The sequence below is a fragment of the Pseudophryne corroboree genome, chromosome 3 (genome assembly GCF_028390025.1).
Source record: "Pseudophryne corroboree isolate aPseCor3 chromosome 3, aPseCor3.hap2, whole genome shotgun sequence".
NCBI lineage: Eukaryota > Metazoa > Chordata > Amphibia > Anura > Myobatrachidae > Pseudophryne > Pseudophryne corroboree.
Window position 1 is genome coordinate 207,557,919 of NC_086446.1, and position 23,130 is coordinate 207,581,048.

General features: G+C 41.1%; 1 protein-coding gene across 2 annotated transcripts in view; it reads right to left on the bottom strand.

Annotated features, from left to right (window-relative positions):
• Positions 1–259: 259 nt before the first annotated feature.
• UNC5B (unc-5 netrin receptor B) overlaps positions 260–23,130 on the bottom strand; it is a 218,252-nt gene continuing 195,381 nt past the window's right edge. For both annotated transcript variants that reach the window (XM_063958791.1, XM_063958790.1), the window contains 8 exons: positions 20,358–20,729; positions 17,009–17,096; positions 15,546–15,714; positions 14,160–14,393; positions 9,596–9,745; positions 8,159–8,323; positions 6,398–6,576; positions 260–4,362 (listed from right to left, as the gene is read on the bottom strand). In XM_063958791.1, the coding sequence (XP_063814861.1) occupies positions 4,197–4,362; positions 6,398–6,576; positions 8,159–8,323; positions 9,596–9,745; positions 14,160–14,393; positions 15,546–15,714; positions 17,009–17,096; positions 20,358–20,729 (1,523 nt within the window). In that variant the 3' untranslated portion in view covers positions 260–4,196. The remainder of the gene's footprint in view (positions 4,363–6,397; positions 6,577–8,158; positions 8,324–9,595; positions 9,746–14,159; positions 14,394–15,545; positions 15,715–17,008; positions 17,097–20,357; positions 20,730–23,130) is intronic.

Below are 23,130 nucleotides of genomic sequence, written 5' to 3' on the forward strand. Positions count from 1 at the left end.
GTATTTAAGTGCAATCAAAATTACTGCAAATCGTGACTAAAATTCTGATTGAAATTTTTCATATATTGAGCAAGCTAGACCAGTGTTCTCCCCAGGCTTTCATTTTTGGGGCGGTTCACCTGGCAAAAAACAACCCTCTCCTCTGTCATTCACCCTGCACTCTCCCCTCTCGGCTGAATGGAGCTGCTCGCCGCACCACAGTGCAGCTCACAGCTCCCTTCTCCCCCCGTATTGCCCCTCTCCTCCCCCTTCACCTCTCTCCTCCCCTCGGGGTGTCTCTGCCCCTTTCCCCATGTGCCAGATTCCTGTGGGCACTATACGCTGCCGTCCCAGGTTCCCCTTGCCTCTGCCATCAGAGCTACACCTGGCTGTTCAGCTGCGCTGCTGTCAGCGGGCTGGGGTGGCCAGCAGTGGGGAGAGGTGGGGAGATGGCCGCTCTGCGCTGAGATCGGTCATTACTGCCCCAGCTGCTGGGGGCACTTTCTCCCAGCCATGTTCCTGCTAGAACCTTCACCCCCACAGATGGAGCAGGGCACCCCCCAGAGGAAGAACATCTACCGGATCTCGCTTACCCTGGTGAGCCCCCCCTTTCCCCTTCCCCCATTGCCAGCAGCATGCCGCCTGGCAAAAAATAATCTGGGGAGAACACTGTAGACAGATCTGGTCTTCACTTCAATGTGCCCTTTGGGAAATTCTAAATGCTGAATGGGTCGCCTACGTGGGAGGGCATACTGACAAATGCTGTAAATATGGCCCTGCCTCCTCCTGTATAATGCTGTGACTTGCAGCAACAACAACAACAAAAAAACTGAGAAAAAATAAAAATAAAAAAAGAGAGAAGAACCTACAAACAGGAAACACCATGCACCCCTGAGAAGCCATGAACCCAACAAGACCTGCATAAACCCTGAGAGAAGAGGCTAAGCTAAAGTACTCAACTAATTATTTCCAAGACTTAACCGGAAAGCAAACTCAAACAATCCCTCATTTTTTTCCTGGAATTAAAATTCCACTTGTCATAAATGGTTGTTATGATGCACTCATTAATGTACTATAATTAAAGCTATCTTCAGTTTCATCCTTAAACTCAAGACGGACAAATAGTACAGATTAAAGAGAGGTAAATACTGTCCTTATTCTTAACTGATAATTAGCCATATTCTGTATTAACAAGGGCAGTGCAGTTTAAATCCTTGCATCTGCTGAAAGAGAAATAAGGAAATTAGACAACAACTTTGCCCTCTTCCATGTATGCCTTTTGTAAGCATATAACAACATTGAGGAGGATGATACAAATACATCGAGACTTTGAGAAGGCCACAAAATAAATAAAACAACAAAGTTAAACAAAAGCACATTATGTATGTATGTCTGTGTATATATACACACAATATATAATGTAATACATACTGTACATGCTCCCACTTGTACTGTATCTAAATATTTCCAGATACAAACTTGCATCCCTTCACTGCATTTTCTCCTACATTTAAGAAAGGCCCTTTGCGCTATTCATTTACAAGCTAATTATCTACTAAGTGATGAGAAATAGGCAAATAGCCAACGGTTAAACATATGGGTATCTTTGGCACAGTCTGACATCTGAATATTAAAATATGAGTTTTCTTGATTAAAAAAATTAGTAACTAGGCTTTATTTAAAAACATAATTCCAACTTCTACAAAGACGTATGAGACACCAAACAACACTAGTTGTCTGTTATTGTTACTTTACATTATGTCTACTACTGAAGAATATCTCATGCATGTTTACTGTTTAATTGCTGCTTTAATTTAAAATAAAAAAAAACCTTCAAGTTGCCTGTAACATGAATCCTGGAATCCATCCTTAGAAGTAGTATAGCCTGTAATGTTGATGGCGATATTAGGGACAGAGATATGTAAAATGCTTTGGAGAACAATGCCAGTGGAAGTATAAAAAATAATTTTTAATTCAGATCTTTTTACGTATTTTTAGTGGATCATAGATGCGATTTCAAATCCTACAATGACAAAGTTGTGTTTTTTTATGAATAAACTTAAATCCTGCTGGGAACAGAACAAAAAAAAAGCAATATAACAAACAATAAATAGTCAGTGGTAATTAAAACCTACAATCAAATTAAAAGCTTACATTTTTTACTTTAAGAAGTGGACTCTTTAGCGGTCAACAGATTGTAGTTTTAAAAGAATATTTATGCTCTGAGTATTAGGACAGAGCACATTCACAAATGCATTTTCACCGGTTTCATATTATGACATGATGCAAGTGTTTCCAATTGCACATGTAGCACTGACAGAATATAAATGTCTCACTACTTCCTGAGCCTGGAGATGGGTGCTGTTGCTATAGCAGTCTATGATTTTTTTTCAGCTACAGTAGGTTTTCAAAATTACTGCTCCCACCTAGGATGTATAAATGCAAATATATACAAATTTCCTGGACATATAAGCCACTGGTGTACTGGTGTAATTAAAATAATGCTTTATCAATCATGTTACCTTACATGGAGAATAGGAAACCCAAAAATACAGGGACATTTATGGAAAAAAAACCTGGTGAACAGTTGGCATGGATGAAAAATACTACAATCCTTAATAATCGGATTTCTTTTGTTTGATAGTACAGTGAAAACAAGTAAGGGAGACATTTAGCAAACTTTCTAATGAGGACTAGTGGAGTTATTGCAGAACCAATCAAATCCTAACGGGATCAGTATGATATGCCAGCTGTTGGGATCCCTGTGGTCAGCAGACCGATGCTGGAATACCGGTTTGCCACGCTTATTCCCCCTCGGGTGGTGGTGGGGATTCGGGGGTGGCAGTTGGAATTTCACCGGGAGTCGGGATTCCGGCGTCGGTATCCTGACCGCCGGAATCCCGACAGCCAGCAATGTGACTGCCTCCCATCCTAACTATCATTTTATAAAACATACACGATAAATGATACTTAGATTTTCATTAGCTGCTATGGGCAAAACCTCTATTTGCCCTCTTTACAAAGTCTGATAAGTTTCTCCCCATTGTGGAGATGTACTAAGCCTTGGAGAATGACAAAGTGGAGAGAGAAAAAGTATCCACCAATCAGCACCTGACTGCCATATTACAGGCTGTGTTTGAAAAATAAAAAGGAGCTGATTGGTTGGTAGTATCTCTATACACTTTATCACTCTCCAAGACTAAGTACATTTGTCCCCAAATCAGATGTTAAAGCACTTGCTTGTACAATTAACCTATCTGACAATTTTCAGAAAGAGGCCAAACAAATGTGTCCCAAACTTTGGCTAAATGTAATCGATTTCAAATTATGTCTTGTAAAGAAGCTTAAAAAACAAGCTTTACATAAAGTGAACTACCCCCTTCCCACCCCGGCAATATTCTCCCTGAGCTGTGTAGGGTTTCCATTCAGGTATTTGTTATATGCAGAAGGTAGAATGAGGAAAGTAAAGGAAGGCAACAAAATATTTCCAAATCATAAGTATACACATCCACACAATGAGCATTATTATACTGACAGTAGGCCCCATAAGTGTAAATAAGCCATCCAAGTAAGCTTCATCTAATATTAGAAACTTCTACCAGACCGGAATGGTTAGCAAGCCTCATTCACACACTTGGGTCCACACACTCAAAAATCTCAACCAGTTACATATAAAACAAAGATTCATCCAAAGATTTGGATAATAAATAAACTTGCGTTTCCTAAGAAACCTTTTGCCTCAAATAGTAAGGCTGTTTTCCAAGCTTGGACAGGATTAGAAGCAGTTTGATCAGATTGTACATGATCTTTCAAGGAATACATAACATGTTTGAAAGCTGGAGGAAATGAAAGAGCTTAAAAACTACAAAGTCTTAAATGCTTAGAACGGTAACGTGAAAGATGTCGGCCAGCAGCTGTCATGGTAACAAAGATGCTTTCCACTCTTGCATGGCATTTTGTTGAGTGTAAAAGGTATTCCATTAGACACTTGGATGGCTTGTAAACAGAGTATGTAAGGATTTCTAAGGCTGGTTGTGATTAGACCGTAAGGAGTACTCATCCTCCCTACCAAACTGCAGCTCTGTGAGGCATCCAGCACAAACAAGGACAGAAAACGTCTCTTGCTTAAGGACCAGAGTGCTTTCTGCTGCAAACCGATATACCACAAATTCAACGACTCAGTTCAACCAAGTCAAGTCAACCAAGTTAGTAGGTCATTAGCAGTCTCCTTCTGTTGCCATGACGAGCATCATCTCACTTTTGCCCATCTCCTCCAAGGCACTAGCCAGAGTGTTAAGATCACCATCATCCTGGTGTAAGGCTTCCCATAAGTCCAATATAACACCTGTTGGAGTGGCTTTGGTGGCAAAATAGTTCAGATATCTAGAAAGAGAAAATGATACTGAAATGTATATGGTTTTTTTCTTGGAGCAGTGCATTTAATTTTGAACCATAGACATACAGGTGAGATGGTGAAGTCTTCCTAGAAAATGACTTTTCACATACAGATGTGTTGTCAGGGGTACAGGGGAAACCCCCTCTTCTAGTCAGTGCTGTAAAGAGCTCTGCCAGGCCCGGGTACATTTTTTGAGACAGGACCTATAGCAGGAGATATGGCTACACCCTCTTCAGAACCAGGAGCAACTCCAAGGAAAGGGGGCGTGTGATTGGACAGGCAGAGACTGCTCAGCGGTAGCTGCCTCTCTGGCCTCACTGCAGCCCAGCACACAGCAGCTGTGCTGAGGAGAGAGGTTGCTACTGCACCAGGTAAGTGGGTGAGAGGGAAGGCAGTGGAGGACCTGGACCTCTGCCGGGCCCGGATAATTGGTACCTGCCCCCCCTCCCCATTCCTCAGTGGTCCTGCCTCTAGGTACCAGGTTCCAGACTGTGCACTTGAATTAAACATTATACATGTGCACGTTATACTTCACAGGACTATGGTGTATTTCCTACAGTGCATTGCTGTTATTTATCTGGTACATTATCGTGAATCGCACTATTAGTATTTACTGTATATATATTTATTTATAAAGGGTTCCAGACCATGCACTCTAATGGTTAGCCAAGCCTCTCTGGTGCTGGCCACACTTCTGAGAATGAGCCCTTGCATTCCCATGGTGGGCCCTTCATGTTCCAGTCCTACACTGTTAGTCTTCATACATCATTGCTACAGTTTCACCAAACCACCCCTCTCGACGCGCCAAATCCTGTGAGACCCAGCATCAGGCCTCTTTTTTGCAGAAAATGAATCTTAGTCACAACACATTGCAGCTAGTATATGTGTATATATATATATATATATATATATATATATATATACATACATACACATATGTGTATATATATATATATATATATATATATATATATATATATATATTTATACATACATACACACACATTTAAATCATTGAACTATCTCTAATTTGGGATATATAATTATACAGAAAGGAGTACAGCTGTGTGAGATTTGTGTATAAAAACAAGAATGCGTACTGCTCCCAAGACCAACTTTAAATTATGTTAAACACCACAAATTGATTCTACCTTTGGGTATAGACGTAACTCATCTTCAGGTGCCACAAAAAACAATGCTGTTTAAGATTGCATGTGGAACGGTTGTAAAAGTAACTACAAATTATCTACCAAACCTCAGAGAGTGCTGAAAGGGTAATATTGTATAGCAGCATTCCTGGCAATGCAATTGTTCTGTTTTAGTCTGTATTCAAATGAGCCTACATATCCCACAAAATAGAGAGAGCAGTACCCTTTTGATTTAAGTAGTAATAAATAGGGAAGCCAATCCCGGGCCATTTTTTCAATCCCGGGTATCGGGATTGAAAAATGGTCAATCCCGGGATTCCCGGGATTGGCTTTAGACTGTGTCCGGCCGCCCCCCACGCCCCGCCCCTCCCGCCCTGCAGACATAAAAAAACCCCGTACCTGCACAGCCAGGTAGCGGGTGATGAGGAGCCGGCGGGTGAGTGCAGCGGAGCCGGCGGGTGAGTGTAGGGGAGCCGGGAGGAGGGAGCGGGTGAGTACAGGGTGAGCCGGGAGGCGGCGGCGGGTGAAGACCGCCGTACTTTCCGGCTCGGCGGCTGCTGAAAGCGCAGCGTGACCTCACAGTCACAGGTCACGCTGCACAGGGGGAGACAGGAGGAGGGAGCCGGGCAGCGTCTGAGCATCCTGAGGACGCTCAACGCTGATCCCTCAATGCCTGGGATTGGAGCTTCCAATCCCGGGGTTGAATCCCGGCCGTTTTTGGGCCTAAATCCCGGGATCCCGCCGATCCCGATCCCGGGATTAGCCTCCCTAGTAATAAACATGCAATTTGTCAAGACTCTGGTACTGTATGTAATCTTGGAACGAGACGACTGTCAGGTCATCAGTGACTGCACTACAGAAATGAGAGCCATACCTATCCATGCTGAGCTTTTGGGCCAGAAGTCTCCAGTCATTGCCTCTGGAATTGGGGGCATCCAAACTGTTGCAGATTTTCTGTCGGATTGATAAGGGGATCTTAAAGGCATATGGTCCTAACTGGGTTGTCACATTGCTTCCAGGATGTGAATAAAATGGATCAAATGATTTGGCATTCTGTTGAGAAACAAGCATTATGTATTTTACTAATGTCTGCGATGATCATACATTATTATAGATTATCATTTGGAAACAATTCAGGGTTACAATGAATGAGACAAACGGTATGCCATGTTTATAGGTTGGGTTTATATTACTTTAAAAGTTCAGTAAATCTACCAAGTCCAGATGTGAGATGTTCCCCTGTTCCTTTCTCTCTATACATATCTCAGAGACTGGGATAAATTTGTAAAGACTTGTTACTAATTTTTAATATTTCTCTTGACACCTTATTTTGTATGTATGTCTCACTTTGACATTTATTTCATAGGTACGTTTGACGTATGGGAATGTCCTGTCCCCTTTTTCGGTTTCCCCCATTCCCTTTTGTCCTTTTTATTTTCTGTACCCCACTTTATTCACATAATTCAATAAAAACATTATATTGAAAAAGTTCAGTAAAACATATCGGTGCCAATTATTTCCCTATGTCTCTGTGTATTCTTATTTAATAATGAGGAGGGGACTGCCATGTTTCTTGTTCTTCAGAGACAGAACCTTATCCATAATCAGGTCAGTGATAAATAATAGAGTTCTATCGCCATGTGAAACAACAAATTCTTCGATCTTTCACAGGGTGAAAGTATAAAAACATTGACAAAATAATTGTGCACGCCACGTTTTTATTCACAATGTAACATTATTTTCAAAAGACTGGTAATTTTTTTGCCGTGGGTTGTTTAAAATAGCACTTTCCATTCTCTCACTCTGTAAAGATGTGTAAATATATTACACAGGACCTGTTGTGGAATGTCACTTGGAAGCACCACTACAGATGTGTCATTTTACATCCTTGCTGCAGTCACGCCATGATGTGGCTGGACTCTGTAGTGCTGAGCATCTTTTTTTTTTATGATGTTTCCGCGAAAATGCATCTTAGACACAATGTAATGCAATCGGACGCACAAGTATCTTCTGCTGATTACATTGATATGCGGCCTGCCTATATTCTGTGTGTAACTGCGGCTGTATCTGCATCCGAAATGCCCCGTTCAGGAAATCACTGTAGCATAGCACTTTGTATGCAAGTTCATTCGCAGTCAGACACAGAATATAGGCATGCTGCATATCATTTTATTCAGCAGAAGCTGCTTGTGCATACTTTGGTATTATATTGCATCCAAAAACGCATTTCTTGCTGAAACAAAATTGCAAAACATCCGCTTGTCGCTACAGAATCACATGGCACTCACGCATTATGTGTATTTATAGCACACAAAGCAAAGAAGTATGAGGACACATCTTTATGTAGATTGGTGCCGTTTAATCGGAAAAAAATGATAATGATGAATACTTTCCACAATGAAACGTGACTAAATGCCACTACATTCCAACAGTTTAAAAGCCTAGATTTTAAATTCCCATATAAGAAATATCACAATATTAAAAAGAGAAAAATATATTCTGGTGGCCTGTATCAGAATGTGCTAAATGAACAAAGCACAATAGAATACTCACAACTGAATTTCTGTCTTAAAAGCTTTACATGCACACATACATACACACACACTCTTCTACCCTCGGCATCAGACAAGCTCACCTCTTCTAGCATGGTATGCAACTGGAATATCTGTCCTTCTCCTTCCACCTGCCTCACACAAATTTTGCATATGAGCTCTGTGGAAGCCAGGCTGTACCTCTCCAGAGTGAATGTACAATGTAACGACCGCTGACTTCCACTCCAGATGTGATAAAAAGGTATCTCCTGCATTAAACAAATCACATTGTGTTTAACACAAAGCAAGTCATGATCCTTTGCACACATTGTACTCCCTGCAACCGTAAAAAGCTTATGTTGTAGATGCAGCAACATGCAATATATTCATGCATTAAACAACTTTATAAAAAGCCTTGCTCATTTCACTAATACAAGGCTTAAAATGACAATTTTACTGTCTCCGGGCTTACACTGGAACTCATTATTTTTAAACATTTATTTATTATGGACCCTATAAAAAAAGGATTTACAACATACCATTTATACAAGCATTGTGACATGTTACATGCCCAGAAGTACAAGCTGTTAAAATTAAAGTATCTACATATAGCACTCTGGAGCAAGTTCTAAAAGGGGGGTACACACGGAGAGTTCTGTGCTTAAATTCTAAGCAATCTGACTAGATTGCTTAGAAATTAAGCAAGGATCTCTCATAGACCCTACACACTTAAAGATCTAACTGAACAATTTCAACGTTCTCGTTCATTAATGAATGAGAACTCGTTCATATCATTCAGTGTGTATGCATCAATGATGAGCGATGCGCGGCCACGCGCTAGTTCATCGTTGGTGCCGGGTCGCTTATACAAGCATGCCAACATGGACAATCTCGGCCATATTAGCATGCACTGCTAGGGAGCCGGTTGACGAGGGGGGTGTGTGTGTGTGTGTGTGTGTGTGAAGAAACTTCACTCCCCCCATCAAACACCCCCCCCCCCCTCCGCCGCTGGGTCACCCTTCGGGCACCTCTGCGGCACATCGCCGGGTGTGTAGGGCCCATCAGTGTGTAGGGTGCCGGCGACAGCGATACACGGTCCCGCACATCGCTATCGCTGCCTCTAGATTTGGCATGCATGCATGCCAAATCTACTGAAATTACTAATTTCACCGCTGGGAGAAATGAGCACCCTCCCGCACTCAGGACACATCGCGCTGAGTGCTGAGCGGGGGAGAGATGTGTGCTGAGCGGTCTGTGCTCATAGTGAAGATAACTTTGGGCAAGTACTTTAAATGGATGCATTAGCCATTTACTGAAATTTTTTTAGTAACAAACTGTCACCAGGGAGCGCTGTTGCAATACAAATCAGATGAATAGCATTATTGTTCTAGGTGTCCTCCATTGTAACAGTTTCAAGTAAAAAAAAAAAAACCCAGTATACTGTGTAGTAGAACATAACAGGTTAGCTGGGATATATAACATGTGACGTCTAACGCTAATCTTTCAGATCTGACACTTTGTTCTCAAATATCCCTACTGACCTGGAATTTTGCTAGCAGTTTGCTTCTCCACAGTGAATGAGGAATATCATGAATAGACAGACGCAGGTTGTGATAACTGTCTTTAAACATCAGTGGCTTTGGCTCCTCTATTAGATATCCTCCTAAGATCTTCTCCAACTCTAGGACTTCCTATGTTAAAAAAATATCAAATATTACAGTAAATCCAACACACGGTCTGCTAACATAACCTTAACCAAGGAAGACAGGACTAGAAGGAGCAAAGAATGGATATGTCATGATCAGATTAAGCATGATATTAGTGAAATGCGGGAATTACTTTTTTTTTTCTTGAGTTTCCAATAGAGAAATCTTAGATGTGCACAAGTTAGAATTTGCTGAAAAAGGTTTTTCATTACTTTTCCGCCAGAAGCATTTCCTGCACCTAGGCTGACTTTCATAAGAACATTAATGACTAATATTGTAGGTTCTTCCTATTTAGTCTAGGTATTGTCACACAGAATATCCCCCTATCACACAAACATAACACCATTGTGATCCCCTTCCTTTTCTCAAAGATACTAATCCCTATCCTGCACTCAATGCTCATAGTATTCTGTAGACCACAGAGCTGAACATCCACTGAAAGGGACTGAAGGCAGGTTGTTGAGTGCAAGTCAGAAGACAGAGAAAGCTAGCTCTCCCACCAAATGTAATCAACACCATGTCCTACTTGTATACTTGCTATGTAGATAGTAATCATCTCCAGAACGTCAATACTACTGGTTGAGGGGCTGGAATTTTTGGTGAAATGATAAAATTAGGGGATAGCTCTTATTATAGTGCAAAGTATAGATTTCATCATCCATAAGCAAAGCATGCAGATTGCAGCTCTAGGGCACATGTAGATTGTAAGCTTGCAAGCATGGCCTTTTACTGCTCTGTCTATATGTCAATACCCAATCTTGTTTTATTACAGTGTCTGTCCCCAATTATAAAACATTAAACAGTATGGTGATATTATATTAATACAAGTAAAAAATAAAACACCATACGGTCAATAAATATGTGACTTAATTTGTATCCGTAAAAACCAAGAACCCTTGCACTACTGGGTCTTCACAATTTGTAGCCATTGTGAAACAAGCCAACTTTTTAAAAAGGATGTCCAATATGTGGATGGCCATTTAAATGTTTGCCCTGTGATCTGTTAAATGGACAGGACAAAGTAACTGTTACTTAAAATAGGATAGCTAAGGTCAGTTCTACACAGAAAAGAAAGTTATAAAACCAGAATAATTAAATATACTTTTCTTCAAAAATATTTATTTTGGAGTTAATGAAAAAAAAATTTTTTATCATCTAAAAGTAATTGGAGAATATCATTCATCATTTTGCTAATTAGAAATCCTTAGAACCAGCAGCCGCTCCAAAGATGTCTTAGAAAACTTAAAGTACAGGAAGCTGATAAATGCAACCTGACTTTTACTTATTTATTCAAGTAATCTCTTAGTTAGTTTGCTTAAATCGCCTGTTGAGATAATTAGGTCATTAGGAAAATATTCCCTTACTTGTGTGTACAACTTGAGAAGTAGTAAAACAAATTACTTTTTTGCCCTTTAAACTCTATGAAGGCTTACCGAGAACATTAATTACCTAACAGTTACAATATTATACATATATAGGTTGCCTTAATACGAGTCATTTCAATATTTAAAATAGTGGAATAGATGATAGTTTGGTAGTTTTAATTAGCATGCTCTTTTAAGTACTGAAACAAGTGTTTGAGCTCAACGTTTATGAAAGGTCTGCTAATTAATGTTCCAACATAAACCCATTTTTTTTTTAACTTAATTATCCAGTTAATAGCACATTTCTGGGGTTACCCAAGTTTAATCCAACTGCTGCAAACACAAATGGTTTACATTATTAACCATAATTGCCACAAAACCAGGTCAAGTTAATGTTATCTATTAATTTTGTACTGTAGTTCACATAAAAGGACCTTTACACATTTGTACTTTGTTAAGATCAAACATTGACTTTTCTAAGTTATTGGGCCTAATTCAGACCTGATCGCTAGGCTGTGTTTTCGTACACCAGGCGATCAGGTCTAAACTGCGCATATGTATGCACCACAATGCGCAGGAGCATCGCACTGGTGCAAAGCGAATCGCCGCTCAGCGATGGGTTTGTGCAAAGAATCCATACGCACGGTCGTTCGCAAGGAGACTGACAGGAAGAAGCCGTTTGTGGGTGTCAACTGACCGTTTTCTGGGAGCGGTTGGAAAAACGCAGGCATGTCCCTGCATTGGCAGGGAGGGTTCCTGACGTCAATTCCGGTACTAAGACATGCTGATGTGATCGCAGCGGCTGAGTAAGTCCTGTGCTACTCAGAGACTGCACAAAATCTGTTCGTAAAGCTCTGCTACACATGCGTTCGCACACTTGCAAAGTGAAAATACACTCCCCTATGGGTGGGGACTATGCGAACGCAGGACTACAAAAAATCCCTAGTGAGTGAACAGGTCTGAATTAGGCCCAGTACATTTTGAGAAGTCTCCAAATAGGCTTATATTTTGCAGATTTGTTTAATGTTACTGTAGTCATCAATACTAGTAAACCTTTTAATATTTGTAACTTTTTATTCACCAAAAAGCAAAATCAAATTTGTAATGCACAGTACATTATTAAATTAAATATGTCAGTATGAAGTTACATTACATATATCACAATTACTTAAACTACATACCTGGGTCACTAGTCACCAAAACTACCTCCCCCATCACCAGAGCCCCCAAAAGACTTCTGCCAGCAGCTGCCCCCAATTGTTCCCTCCACACTCCCCCATTTGTCTCAAATGCTAGGGTCTAGCATCAAGGAGGGAAGGGGGGTGACGGACAGATTGTCTAGACCAATCAGAAACCTCAATCCATGTTACAATATGCAGCTCCTGGGGGTTTACTAAGCAGAAGTAGTAGGAGGTCACTGAGAAATAGTTAAGTTGGTAACCCTCTGAGACATGAATTCAAAATTGCTTTAACTTTGCACTTTGTTCAGCCAGTTAGAAAAGTCTTAGTTAATGAAATTACTGAGCTGTTGAATTAGCTATACAGTATTATCCTTGAGTAAACACATTCCTGACAGCTTACATCCTGGGGCATTGGCTTCTATGGAGATCTCTTTTTTTTTATGAAAGTGATGTTTCTGTGAACAAAGTATGGCAAATTATCATGTGGCAAATATCAATGCGACCTGCTGTATTCTAAGTACAGTAGGGCAGTTCTGTGTACGTTTTTATTTAGTGAGGGGCTTATATAAATAGAAGTAAATCAAACCAAGGAATGTATTTATCTTAGGGATAACAGCCCTAAATCTGTAAAAAGCAAAACAAAACAAAGACCCCTTTTTGACCAGGCATAGGACTTATCCCTGTTTATCAAGCCCCACAGCCAGCAAAAGCTATCACCAGCAATAACTTTCACCAATTACATCAATTTTCTATGCAAAAAAATAGAGAAGCCTATGTGAAAAGGATCACGTCCGTATTTACATAAATCATTTTAGTTTTATTAGTGTATTAAAAGATTTTTATTTCTTTTTTTTATTTTTACTTTTATGGAAAATGCTAGTGGAAGCCCAAGTCTGGGCTTCCAGTGCAGTATATGATATCATCCAGCAATGCTGGCTGACGAAGCAGATGGTGGCTCAGACTGCAGCCTGCCTGCATCTCTTTGGAGTGAGGGCTGCCCTCTTCCAGCACCGCCCTCAAACCAGTAACGTAATGACATCACACCTAGGGGGTGGGGGTCACTGGCACTAGGAAGTAAATGACTGCCTGGAGTGTTCTTTGGATGCTCTAGACCACAGGTTCTCAAACTCGGTCCTCAGGACCCCACACGGTTCATGTTTTGCAGGTCACCTGTAGATTTTTAAAATTTGTCAGTTGGTGATACACAAAGCAGCTGCTGGGTGACCTGGAAAACGTGAACCATGTGGGGTCCTGAGGACCGAGTTTGAGAACCACTGCTCTAGACAGTTCTACAGGTTCAAGGTGGCACCGCACAGTGCTACTGACTGCAAGGTGCCATCCCAGGCATCCTGCAAGCCATATACAGGTGTGTATGTGCATGTTATATATACTTTAAATACAATGTTAAGGGTGGTGCCAAATGTGCACAATGACCACTTGCGCCTCTCCAGCTCATAATGTAATGGCATTCATTGCCATATAATCAGCTTGTATAGACATAATGAAGTGAATGCTGGATGCAGAGTCTTCAGATCTTTATCACTCAGAGGTGATCAGGAGCAGTGTTACCCATTCACGTCAAGGTTTAATCAAGCAATGATTTCAGCATGTGGCATGCTAGCAATTTTGTAGGTGGAATGGAAAAGCATTAGTGTTCAAAGTGTCCATCTGACGCCACTCTTTATGTTAATCCCTGGCCATTAATAGTGTTGGGCGGTGTGCTAGACCTCACACAATATAATTATGCTGTATTTAGGAGCTGTAAAGAAACTATGAAAGCCTTTAATAAACATTGAAATGTGGAAGAATGCATATAATGAACCATAAAAATAAAAGTACATATTTGCAAGCTACCTTTAATGCATCAGGTGTGTCTTCCAAGCAGTACACCTTGAGATTATATTCAAGAGATGTACAGAAGATTGGTGCAAAGATAGCCAGCTGCAGCCTCTTTGTGGCTGATCTGGAATAAGACTCCCCAACGAAAGCATAGGTGCCTAACTGGTCAAGTAAAATGTGGCAGGACTGGCATTCTAGCTGGCAGTAGCACGGCGTGTTGAGTGTCTCTTCATTTAAAGTCACCACATCCTGAAAAGTAATAAAAACATCCTGCTTTTAAATATAGTTGAGAAAAAAAAATACATGCAACAAATATTTAAACCGTAAACACAGTTTTATTTTAGTGGATGGTTATATTCGACCTTTAGTCCTGGAAAACAAATTATTACCAATGTATTAATATATTCGAAATGCCTACAGCAGCTTATTTACCACTAGAGGGAGCTCTGTAATACTACCTTACTGTTGCTTCAGGAGTGTCACAATAACAGGATTTCCACTTATATCATGTGTTATGCTTTAAGCGACATAATCTATTATTTGAAAAAAAGGCTGGGCCAAGTTCTAATATGTTAAAAGTGGAGTTTAAGTTTTACAATACAGATGTGAACCCATAAGAAATCTTCCCACTATATGCAATTTTCAGGCATTATAAACTTGTAAAAACATCTATTCTTTTTATTTTACAGTAAAGAACATATTTGCGAGTAGCCTCTTCCAAATAATTTGTTTGCTCTTTATTAGCATGGAAAATATTTGATAACTATTAAAATGCTGTCTAGGATTTTCTGCATTAGGAAAAAAAGAAGAAACTTCCAACCTTGGGGGTCATTCCGAATTGTTCGCTCGCTAGCTGCTTTGAGCAGCTGTGCAAACGCTAAGCCGCTGCCCTCTGGGAGTGTATCTTAGCTTAGCAGAAGTGCGAACGAAAGGATCGCAGCATTGCTACAAAAAAAGATTGTGTAGTTTCAGAGTAGCTCCAGACCTACTCCTACCTTGCGATCACTTCAGACTATTTAGTTCCCGTTTTGACGTCACAAACACGCCCTGCGTTCAGCCAGCCACGCCCGCGTTTCCCCAGGCACGCCTGCATTTGTATCTGTCACGCCTGCGTTTTTACACACACTCCCCGAAAACGGTCAGTTACCTCCCAGAAACACCCACTTCATGTCTATCACTCTGCGGCCAGCAGTGCAACTGAAAAGCGTCGCTAGACCTTGTGTGAAACTGCATCGGCTTTTGTGAAAGTATGTCGCACGTGCGCATTGCGCCGCATACGCATGCGCAGAAGTGCCGATTTTTAGCCTGATCGCTGCGCATCGAACAACGGCAGCTAGCGAACAACTCGGAATAACCATCCTTATCATTACTGCCATTATCTACTAATACTTTTTTTTTTACCTCCCAGCTTCCTTGGTGAGACTGAGTCTTCAGTTGTAAAATCCAGTCTGATGTGGTGATGTCTGCACAATGTGGAATGGTCAAAATGACTGGGCGACATAGGAGAAGTCCGGTGGGCCCACATGTTACCATAGGACTCAGAATGGTTTGTGTCCCCTCCGAAGGTAGTCTAAAGGAAATGAAGAATGATCACAGTAGTATTTACTTGGAAATGTCATGAAATAAGAAGAATTATAGTATAGTAGAAGGTTATCAGGTCAAAATATATTAAATATCATTATACTGTACAAATCATTGTGTTTGTATATGCTGGTCAACATTACCACCTAATATTTAAATGGTGGCAGATCTTTAATTTAATAGTGGGATCCTAGTGCTCATTTGGTTTAGCTGGATTGTTAGTACTAGAGAGGTGTCCTAACCCCCGTGTTTTGGTTCTAATTCATCATCGTGTTTTGGTTCAGATTCAGCATTTGGTTTGGTTTTGGATTCCTTTGAAATCAATAAACATTGATAAAAACACCTAAAATCATGTAATTTGGACCGTGTACACGCAATCCAAAAAACGAGTTTGGCTTTTAAATTTGGGTTCTGAACTCACAACAGACCCAAACCAGGACTCTGTTGCACTCGGAATCCCAAAGTGATTCTGAACTGAGACTCGATTCAACTCGGAACCTCAAAGTTTGTGTGTGTTCTTATTTCAGGAAACTGAAACATATATCTCTAGTTAGTACTATTAACTTAATGTTGGGGTGTCTGGGGGATATTACATATGTACACCTAAAGATTTATTGTCAGATCTGGCTGGTTGGAATGAAAATCTGGTTATGGATGAGAGCAAATGACAATTGACCATTTGCTCCTAAATGCCATAAAACTGACAAAAAAAAAACGGTTGTTAAGACACATTGATTAAATCAAATGGATTTAACCAATTTGTTTGACTGACCATTTTTGTCTGTTTTCCAGTGTTTGGGAGCAAATGGTCAATTGTCATTTGCTCTCATCCATTACCAGATTTTCATTCCAGCCAGCCCAATCGGACAATAAATCTTTAGGTGTATGGGCAGCTTTAGATGGGGTAGGTCTATTTAATAAATGCAAATACTGTTTTTTTCTAAATTACATGTTGCAGGGTGGAGTCTTTTTCAGGGAACCCAGTAACGCAGAGGAGCCCACTCAAAACAGCAGAGTGGAGTACTCTTCTGAGTAAGCACCACCTGGGAATTTGTACTGGGCACATACTCAGAAGATACTTATTCTTTGCTGAATTTAAAAAACAGAGGGTGTCTAGAAATCCAGTTTGCAGTGAAGTACTTGTTTTGTATGTGTAATGATTTTTAGAGCATTCTGTATGGCTGTTTAGAATACTGAGTATATCAGAGTACATTGTACATCTGCAACTAGCCCTGCTTCTGAGTGGAGGTTATCATTACAGCTACAAAAACACATTTACTTACACTGTATTTTCTCTTTTGTTAATCATCAAATACATTTCATAGTACTTTCCTTGTGGAATTGCTCCATGTGGTATCAGCAAACTCACTCCTGTTAGAAAACACATACATAATTTATTGACAACATACACATATTTCCTGGACTTGTAGATATACTTCAAAACTTTACCTTACACAGATTTTGCAAGGATAGATTTGCATTAAAAAAACAACTGAAAACTAACAAAGCTTGACTATTAAATACCAACCAATCAGTTCCTGTCATTTTCAGAAGTAAGGTTTGATACATATTATTATTATTATTATTATTATTATTATTATCCTTTATTTAAATGGCGCCACAAAGGTTCCGCAGCGCCCAATTACAGAGTACATATGCACATAATCAAAACAGGAAAACAGTGACTTACAGTTGAAGACAATTTAGGACAAGTACAGGGTAACTAAGCATAACTACACCAGTAAATGACGGAGATAAGTTCCAGGTGGCCAAAAAACTGTGTGATTTGGGCAGTTGAGGATTATTAAAGTAAGAAAAGGATAAGCACATGAGGGAAGAGGGCCCTACTCGTGAGAGCTTACATTCTAAGGGGAGGGGTAGACAGACAGGGGTGACGCAGATGGGGTACATAGAGAGCGTGGAACAGAGGGTTAGGATGAGATTTGGCTGGGTTTGGTAAAGAAATGGGTCTTAAGAGCCCGTTTGAAGTTTTGTAGAGAGGTGAAGAGTCTGAGGGGGAGAGGTAAAGAATTCCAGAGGAAGGGAGCAGCACGTGAAAAATCTTGGAGATAGGAGTGGGAGGAAGTAATCAGAAGACAGGAGAGCCGGCGTGCATTAGCAGAGCGAAGAGGACGGGTAGGAGAGTAAAGGGAGATAAGGTCAGGGATGTAAATGGGAGAGGAGTGGGTGAGTGCTTTGAGTGAGAGTGAGAAGTTTGAATTGGATTCTGAAAGGGAAGGGAAGCCAGTGAAGGGCTTGTAGGAGAGGGGAGGTGGACGTAGTGCGTTTGGTGAGGAAGATGATCCGGGCTGCAGCATTGAGGATAGATTGGAGTGGAAAGAGGTAATTATCAGGGAGGCCAGTTAGGAGGAGACTACAGTAGTCAGTCTGGAATTAATCAGTGAGTGAATAATGATCTTAGTGGCATCCTGGGTGAGAAAAGGTCTGATCCTGGAAATGTTTTTGAGATGAAAATGACAGGTTTGTGAGAGGTGCTGAATGTGTGGTTTGAAGGAGAGGGAGGAGTCAAGGATTACACCAAGACAGCATACTTGGGGGCTAGAGGAGATAGTTGTGCCATCAATGGATAATGAAATTGTGGGAGGTGAGGTTGTGCGGGAGGGTGGGAAGATGATCAGCTCGGTCTTAGACATGTTGAGTTTAAGAAAGCGCTGGGACATCCAGGAAGAGATAGCAGAAAGACAGTTAGAGGCACGAGTGAGGAGAGCCGTGGAGAGATCAGGGGAGGAGAGGTAGATTTGAGTCTCATCAGCATAGAGGTGATGCTGGAAATTAAAAGAACTAATGAGTTCACCTAAAGAGGACGTATAGAGAGAGAAAAGGAGAGGACCAAGAACAGAACCTTGGGGGACACCAACAGTTAGTGGAAGTGGGGGCGAGGTAGCATCATGAGAGGAGACAGAGAAGGAACGATCAGAGAGGTAGGAGGACAGCCAGGAGAGGGCAGTATTGCGTAGACCAAGAGAGTGAAGGATTTGCAGAAGGAGAGGGTGGTCCACAGTGTCAAAAGCAGCAGAGAGGTCAAGAAGAATAAGCAGAGAGTAGTGGCCCTTAGATTTGGCAGCATGGAGGTCATTGCAGACTTTTGTGAGGGCAGTTTCAGTGGAGTGGAGGGAGCGGTAACCAGACTGGAATGGGTCAAGCAGTGAGTGAGAGGAAAGAAAGGCAGTGAGGCGATCATAGACAATACGCTCAAGAAGTTTGGAAGCAAAGGGGAGGAGAGAGATAGGTTGATAGTTGGAGAGAGTGTTAGGATCAATGGTAGATTTTTTAAGAATAGGAAAGACAAGAGCATGCTTGAAGGCAGAGGGGAAAGTGCCTGATGAGAGGGAGAGATTGAGAAGGTGGGCAAGATGGGAACAGGCAGAAGGAGAGAGGTAGCGGAGGAGGTGGGAGGGGATAGGGTCGAGTGGGGAGGTTGTGGTGGGGGAGGAGTGTATGAGGGCCATGACTTCCTCGCCAGATACATGGGAGAAAAATGTCAGAGTTGGTAAGAGGGTAGGGGAGGGGTGGCAAAGGATGGGTGGTGGCTGGTTGCTGCACTGGTGGGATGTGATGTCCTGACGTATGGAGTCAATCTTGGATGTGAAATAAGTGGCAAAGTCAAGAGCAGACAATGAGGAAGGGAGAGGAGGTGGTGGTGGGCAGAGGAGGGAGTTAACAGTGGCAAAGAGGCGCCGGTGGTTGGAAGAGTGGGTAGAGATAAGGATTTTGAAGTATGATTGTTTAGCGAGGGAAAGGGCAGAACTGAAGGATGAGAGCATGAATTTGAAATGGAGGAAGTCTGCTTGAGAGCGTGATTTCCTCCACTGTTGCTCGGCAGTACGTGAGCATTTTTAATAAATATGACCCTTAGTTAAATATAACCATGAAGGGTTAACACCTTGCTGTATTGCTCCTTCACATTTACAGAGAAGGTCAATCGGCATTGCAGGTACACATGTATAAAAAAATATGTGTCTAACAGTCGAGAAACTAACTGTTCAGACTTTTATGCAACTGTAGGTGACAACTGGGAAGAAAATAGGAGGTATGAAGAATTGCCAATAATTTGCCCAACAAAATGTTGTTAGAACCATACAATTAGGCATAAGACATAATTAAATACTTGGTCAATTTGAGGAGAGGGAAAAAATAAAAATAAATGTAGTTCTGAAACAGTTTACCAGATAAAAAATACTACCTTTTACCATTCTTTCAAAATGCAAAATAGACTAAAAATAACCCATATTGTTACAAAATTAGGTGTATGTAAATGCTGCTATTAGGTAATTGCATATTTTATCCAAAGCAAGTTGTTTTCAGTGCAGTGTTAATAAAAGCCCGTATATGGGAGAAAAATACTTCCTAGATGTAAAAGAATGTAATATGAATGGTCCCAGTTTCACACAAAATAATAATGTTAAATAGTTATGCTCTCTGCATGATGTACGTGTGCAATAGTACAACAGAGTACAATAAATTATATTGTGAGTTGGAAAATTGTGCAATTTGGTGTGACCTATTTCATGATGTTTTTTTACCGCTGTATAGAAGTCTTTAATATTATTCGCATCACAGTATTAACAAATGCCAACAAAGGGATGAATGACAGGTAACGAAAAAGCCCACCTGTGTTTGGGAATGTTAGTCTGCCTCCGAGGCTCCCAAATGTCCCGGTCACACTGTTACTAGAGTCCCGGGGCAATGTCAGAAGATGTTGGCTACTTATAGTTTTATTTCTGGCATTAATGATGTTGGTGTCTGATGGGTATGTCCCTAAAGGCTTTGCACCAAGCAGGTCTTCATGTATCCCAGGAGATGATCCGACTGGAGAAGAATTGTAGACTTTAATCTTTAAATTTGGGAGTGGATCCAACAATGGAGAATTGGTCATGGGTATTTTGTCAGCAGAATCTTGCAATGCGTACATATGGCCACGATATATTCCAGCATTGGCGGTTAGGTCTGGCTGCATTGATGGGTGAAGCAAATGCGAATTGTCTGCAGTAGAAAATAAAAAAGTAAAATTACACAAATTGGTAAATTGTCACTGCAACTGTAGGATTACATTAACACATGAACCATCATTGAACTCTAAGTTTAGGATGTCCAGTTTGGAATTGACTTACAGGTAGCTCGTGGCAAGTCAAGCCCTGCGGAGGAGTAACCGGAAAACATAGGTACAGTTTGGCACCATCATCAAAACACCTTGTACAGACATTGGGGTCTATTCATGAAGCAGTGAAAAGTGTGGAGAAGTGATCCAGTGGAGAAGTTTTGAAGTAACATTTATAATTTGCAAACTATAAAATTATATTGAGCAGCTGATTGGTTGTCATGGGTGACTTCTCCACTGGTTCACTTCTCTACACTTTTCACTGCTTCATGAATAGACCCCATTACATTGTGAACAGTAGCGCATTCTGCACCGCTGAAGCTCTCGGTAAATGCATCTTGACCTAACACAACACAATATATATATATATATATATATATATATATATATATATATATATATATATATATACTCTATGGTGAATTTAATGGAAAAAAAGTGACTGGGTCCTGCTGGAGATAAGTGCTATATAAGTAAAATTATTATTCTTATTATTGTTATATATGTAACTGCAGTTCCATATAATTAATTGCTGATATTATGACTGATCACTATGTTTACTTACACACTTCCTTATAATTCTATATTTTTCAATAAGACTTTATCATGACCCTTTGTCTTATTTCAACAGCAAATAATAGTAACAAGGGGGGTAATGTATTAAAAACGTCCTGACGGACGTTATGTGTCCAGGGGCGTATCACCACATTATCGTGGTGATACGCCCGCAGCCGCCACCACAATGTATGATTAAGGCCCCCGCCGATGTGTGAGTGCGTTATCATACCTATCCGCCGATAGGGCACTTTCCACATCGGCTGGGCTGGTCTCATCGGCAGCATATTTCTGCGCATGCGCTCTTTAGCCGTTCGGCCTGCTCGCGCCGCTGGCAGCAGGAGGCGCATGCGCGTCTAGGCTGTGCGCTGGTTGGTGCCGGATGTGTGGTGGGTGACGGAGGTCAGCCATAAGCGCGCAGGGGTTTCATAGAGGAAGCTGGCAGCCTGTCAGTGAGTATCGTGGCTGCTGGCTTTAAAGGGGGGGGGGGGGGGGGAGAGAGATTCTGAAGGGGGATGTGCCTGCAAGTGGTTGGGGGGGGGGTTTGCCTAATAATATACACAAATATAATGGTGTGTCATAGGTATTAACAGTGATTGCCCTTACACACTAAAAAGTAAACTACCTTGTGCAAACGTTCACACACATTCAACTTTAGCCTTAATAAACTGCCAATGACAGGCTCTCAGCACGAACGCTGCTGGGAGTTATGACTGCTTTTGTCAAGTAACAATAAAGCTTTAGTGTTCAAGATCTCTGGAAAAAAAACGACGAATACACTCCAGCCCATACTTGCCTACCTGACCCTCTCCATGAGGGAGAAAATGCTCTGTTCCTGGACTTTCCTGGTAATGTATAATTGCCATCACCTGTGGTGAGCTAGTTAATTGATAAGAAAGGTGTTTCACTACAGGTGATGACAATCATACATAACCAGGAAAGTCCAGGAACAGAGCATTTTCTCCCTCATGGAGAGGGTCAGGTAGGCAAGTATGCTCCAGCCACACAACGCCTGCCCGGGGGAGGCATTCCGGACAGTCGGCTTCAGGAGACGAAAAGGGGCAGCAGAGGTAATCATAGATTGCCTCTGCTCTTCGTCTCCCGTTCACTACAGCAGGGTAGCGGTAAGTGGCGGGGGCGCGCGGCGGCCAGGCCATACGGCGTTAACACGCCGTTCATGCATATGGATGCAGCGCAAAGTGCTGCCTTAGAATGCGCTGTGGTCAGCCGGAACCACAGCGCACTTTCACACATCTGGCCCAAGGCCATCTAGTAATGAAACATTGCATAATCCAAATGACTTTCTTATATGTGACTTTGAAGGTTAGCAGAAAAGCATAGAGTAAGACCATTGTTTTGTTGCATCAAAGTCAACATTTCTCCATCAGGTAATCTTTGCAAGGGAATAGGAAACCGAATACCATACTGTATACCTGGCCTAAATAAAAGCACACACTGTAAGATACTGTAAACTGACCTAAAACTTATTAAACAATTTCCTATAAACATTATGATGTCTGCATTTGTAATTCTTTTTTTTTTTTACCAACATAGGATGAATGAGGAATCAGATAGCTCTAATAATATATGGTATATAGCTCTAATAATATATGGTATATTATAAAAACATACAGCCTACAATTACAATTCCCTAAATGAAATATTGTCGTTATCAGCCTCATCTGTTATGTTATCAAGGCCATCTGCCAGCTCCACAGAAGATGACTGTTA